Source organism: Citrus clementina, unplaced genomic scaffold (assembly GCF_000493195.1).
Source record: "Citrus clementina cultivar Clemenules unplaced genomic scaffold, Citrus_clementina_v1.0 scaffold_6, whole genome shotgun sequence".
NCBI classification, from domain to species: Eukaryota; Viridiplantae; Streptophyta; class Magnoliopsida; order Sapindales; family Rutaceae; genus Citrus; species Citrus x clementina.
The window spans coordinates 876991-881727 of record NW_006262139.1 but is presented as its reverse complement, the minus strand read 5'-3'; the positions used below and the strand labels follow the sequence as shown (position 1 = coordinate 881727).

The 4737-nt window shown below is 42.4% G+C and overlaps 1 protein-coding gene across 1 annotated transcript; it reads right to left on the bottom strand.

The window, feature by feature from the left end:
• Nucleotides 1-1012: 1012 nt before the first annotated feature.
• Nucleotides 1013-4530, bottom strand: LOC112097217. Its single transcript, XM_024181838.1, has 3 exons — nt 3942-4530; nt 3518-3586; nt 1013-2196 (listed from the first exon to the last, which is right to left on the bottom strand). The coding sequence occupies exon 3, from the start codon at nt 2186-2188 to the stop codon at nt 1013-1015; it is 1176 nt and encodes a 391-aa protein (XP_024037606.1). The 5' UTR covers nt 2189-2196; nt 3518-3586; nt 3942-4530.
• Between the last annotated feature and the right edge of the window lie 207 nt (nt 4531-4737).

Here is a 4737-nt window from a genome sequence, read left to right as displayed (position 1 = left end):
ACAAGTCATCGATGCGCGGAAGTGGATATTTATTACGCACTGTAACTTTATTCAACTGCCTATAGTCAATGCAGAGTCTAAGAGTACCATCCTTTTTCTTAACAAACAACACCGGAGCTCCCCACGGAGATACACTAGGTCTAATAAACTCTTTATCCACCAATTCTTGCAGTTGAATCTTAAGTTCCTTTAATTCAGCTGGAGCCATCCTATATGGTGCTATAGATATAGGAGCCGTCCCAGGGACTAAATCAATAGAAAACTCAATCTCTCTATGAAGTGGCATCCCCGGAAGTTCATCTGGAAATACATCTGAAAACTCTTGGACTACTGGAATATCCTCCAATCTCAACTCCCGAACTCCAGTGGCTATTACGTATGCCAGATAAGCTGAGCAACCTTTCCTTAGTAAGCGTCTTGCATCAATGGCCGATATGACACATGAGGGTAAAATTCTACGCTCACTACAAAATTTCACCTCAGTTTCTCTTGGTTTGTTGAACACAACTTCCTTTTTAAAACAATCCACTGTAGCATGGTGAGACGCAAGCCAATCCATGCCCAAAATGGCATCAAAATCTTGAATGTCTAGAATAATCAAATTCGCCTTAAATTCATGCTCGCCCAATCGAATCATGCTATCTTGATACACCTTTTCAGCAAGTAATGACCCTCCGGTAGGTGTACTAACAACTAAACCATAATCCAGCAATTCAGGCTCTCTCTCTAGATGCATACTAAATGTGCGAGAAACAAAAGAATGCGTGGATCCAGGATCAATAAGAATATGAGCATCATGACCAAAGATAGATAATGTACCCATAATAACTTCTGGTGTAGCATGAGCCTCCTGCTGTGTCAAGGCAAAAACTCGAGCCTGAGTACGAGGTCGACCAGGTTGACCTCTCTGACTTGGAAAAGTGGTCTGACTCCTCGATATAGAACCCCCTGTCTGCATACCCCTCTGACCCGGAACTGGTCCAACATGAGATTGATACTGTGGGGCTGCCCCTCAAGTAGAACTGTCACCCTGAGATAAAGTAGGGCAAAATCTCTTAATATGTCCAGGTTGTCCACATAAATAACACACATTGTCTCCGATACGGCATTGGCCCTGATGGTTCCTACCACACGTAGGGCAAGGAGTCTGTTGTATACTCCTACTGGGTCCTCCGCTATTCCTGTCATACTGCCCCTGAGTCCTAACATTACTCCCCACTGAAGGCTGCGCCGAACTGTAACTGGCGGTCTGTCTCTGATCTCCCCTGCTACTCATACTCTGATTCCTTTGCACACCAGCAGAGTAATTTGTATACGCGCCTCTCTTCGGTGGTCTGCTGCTCGAGCTACCTTCTGCCCAACTCTGGCTACGTTTCTGCTTCAGAGCCTGAACTCTACGTCCCTCAGAGATACTGTGCTCCACTCTCTTAGCTGCCTCAACTACCTCAATAAACTCAGTGTACCGTGATGCCGTCACAGTAGTACGAATCTCAAATCGGAGACCCTCCTCAAAACGCTTACATCTCTCCCTCTCATCACCAACTGCTGAAATGGCAAATCTAGACAAATCCAGAAATTTCTTCTCATACTCTTCCACTGACATAGCTCCTTGAACCAATCGAAGGAATTCACTCCGCTTAATATCCTGATACACAGCCGGAAAATAATGATCGTAGAATTCCTTACGAAAAATAGTCCATGTAAGCGCAGCATGGCCTTGGTATCGTCGCTCTACTGTTTGCCACCAATGATAAGCTTTATCCTCGAGCAGAAAAGTGGCAAATGAAAGTCTATCCTCCTCTGAGCATCTCATCACATCAAAGATACGTTCTAACTTGATAAGCCACGACTCTGCCTCAGGTGGATCACCAGAACCATTAAAACTCTTCGCCCCAAGACTTCGAACACGCTCAACAGTGTTCACTTGACCGACATGCGGCTGAGCCTGATTCTGAACCACTGTAGTCACAATCTGAGCTAATCTATCAATAGACTGCTCAATGTTCGGAGCATTTCCTGGTGCCTGTTGCACAACCTCGTGCGTCGAAGACTCAACTATTCCCTCGTCTACGGGAATATTTTCCCCCGCAGGTACATCTCCTGAAGTCAACCCAGCTACTAATCTAGTACGGCCACGACCACGGCCACGACCACGGCCACGGCCACGTCGACTGCTACGACGAATCATGATGGTGCCTACAAAATAGTAAATCCGACTTAATAATCAAAACTTATTCTATTTACGACCATAAAGTCTACAGAATCTAAAACCATGCTCTGATACCAACTGAAACGACCCGCCCCGCAACCTCCCCCAGGGCGAGTCTATCTAAACTCGTAAAATCGAATTAATAACAAATCTATAAAAATTTCGGCAGAGTCTCCCTTATAAATAAAACATATCCAACCCTGCAATTGACAAAATAACACTCCCGAAATAACCAACTTCTCAAACCAACTTCTCAAATATCACCAAAATCATCCGAATATTAAAATACAACGATTATCCTTAATAACATAAAATAATAACACAAATTCCGAATATAATAATAAAATCCACGACTTCTAGCACCATCACGTGACCACAATATCAAACTAACGTTCACTACTGGGTTGACTGATGTACCTGTAAATCTCCTGTGGGGGGAAAAATATAATAAAAAAGGGGTGAGTATAAAACTCAGTGAGCTCAGTGAGTGGATAGTAGGTGCTGATACTTTAATAAATTATTCAAAATCATTTAATCTTTCTCAAATCTTTTCTTAAATCAATTTCAATTTCGTAAATCAATTTCTCAAAATATCATAAACTCATTTAATTCAAATTGAATAACTGCAATAATAAATCTGCATAAAATCGATGGAATCACCATACTCATATTAAATACTGAATACTAAAAACTGTCATCAAACAAGTACCCAGGGGATAATCTGATCATATCCGGGCTACAACGGCCAGGCAATAACGCACTATCTGGGTAACGTCACGCCCCGGAGCCACAACGGATAGATGGGGACGATCTCATCTCATATCTCATATCTCTTATCTCATATATCTGTACTGTGCATGCATAAGCCCCCAAAAGGCAAAAGCGCCCGAACACACGGCCCAAAGCCTCTATGTGTGTCCCGACGGGCCCCAAAGGCCTCTATCTCATCTTATCTGTATCTCTTTTCTGTATCTCTTTTTATCTGTATCTCTGTATCTGGAGGGAAGGGTACTGTCTAATGATTTCAAAACTGATATTAAACATATGATCCCATCTGAAATCTCATTTTCTTTCTATTCAACATATCTCAAGTCTGCTCAATTCTAATATCATGCTTTTACTCAAAAACGATAATAAAATCGTAAATCGAACTCATTCTCAATATCAATAAATATCAACACATAACTAAAAATCAATTCGCTGAAAAATCATTAAATCGACGCATTAAATATTTATTTCTCAACCATACTGTACTATATAATAAAATCAGCATATACTATGAAAATAGGTTTTGTATATTCCACTCACAGTGATGATGTCTAGACTCAGTATCAACAACGTCCGCGGGTAGATTCTCGTTCGCGGATGCGGATCCTCCTAATCACGGAAAACACCATAATTATTCTCCGTAAAAACCAATTAATATAATAAATCTCGAAACAAATATCTATTAACGATAAACTAGTCCCGCATGTATAAAATTACCAAAATGCCCCTATAGGCCAAAATTGCCAAAATACCCCAACATCAATATTTTACCAACTTATCCTCAAACTTCATGATTTTACCAAATTATCCTCATATTCGTTAATACCCATATTGTCCTCAATTCAGATTACATAAATTAATCACATTGTCCGAAATTATGAAATTACCCTCAGGGCATAAAATTACCGAAATGTCCACTGATTACATAAAATTACAAATTCACCCCAAAGTTTCATGAATTTACCGAATTGCCCCTGCCGGTCAACGGTGACCGGACTTCAGTCAACGATGACGGGGAGCTTAGGTCTGCTAGTTCCGGCCTCGGTGAATCCAACGGTGGTGGCAGTGAGTCGCCACGCGCGCTACCGGCGGCGGATCGAAGTTCCAAAGTTCCGCAAATTTTCGGAGATCATTCGGCGAGTTCCGGGCATCCCCGGCGGTCGTGGCTGGTCGGGAAATGTTGCTGGGGATGTGAGGAACCAGTTCCAAGTGGTGGCGCGTCACAACTCCGGCGGGATCAACGGCAACGAAAACGGGTCGAAGCCGCGACTTTTCGAGCTCGATCACCGGCGTTCTGGCCAGTTTCCGGCGACGATAACAGCAGGGATACGATGGTCTGCTTCCAACCTTCAGATCGGTACCAAGCACGGCCGGTAAAGTGGCTGGAGTTGGGAGAAATCGTCGGGTCAATCCGCGGGTTACTGGGTCGGGTTCTCGGGTCAACGGGTCTGACTTCTCTCTCTATCTTTCTCTCTCTTCTCGGGTTCTTTCTCTCTAAAATGGAAAACCCGTTTCCCTCTTTCCAGTTATACAATTCTGCCCCTCTTTTTTTTTTTTTTAAGCTTAATACAAATTAAGCGAATTTCAGACCCGTTACGAAAATAAAATCCGACCATCGGCGCGTATAATCGAGCTCAATTTATCCCAATTAAACTATAATGACGAAATTAAAAATTAATAGAGAAGAGGAAAATAAAAATCGGCACTTTATTAAGAAAGTCCAAGTGCGTATATTACACATAGTCCACTATAAAAGTGAG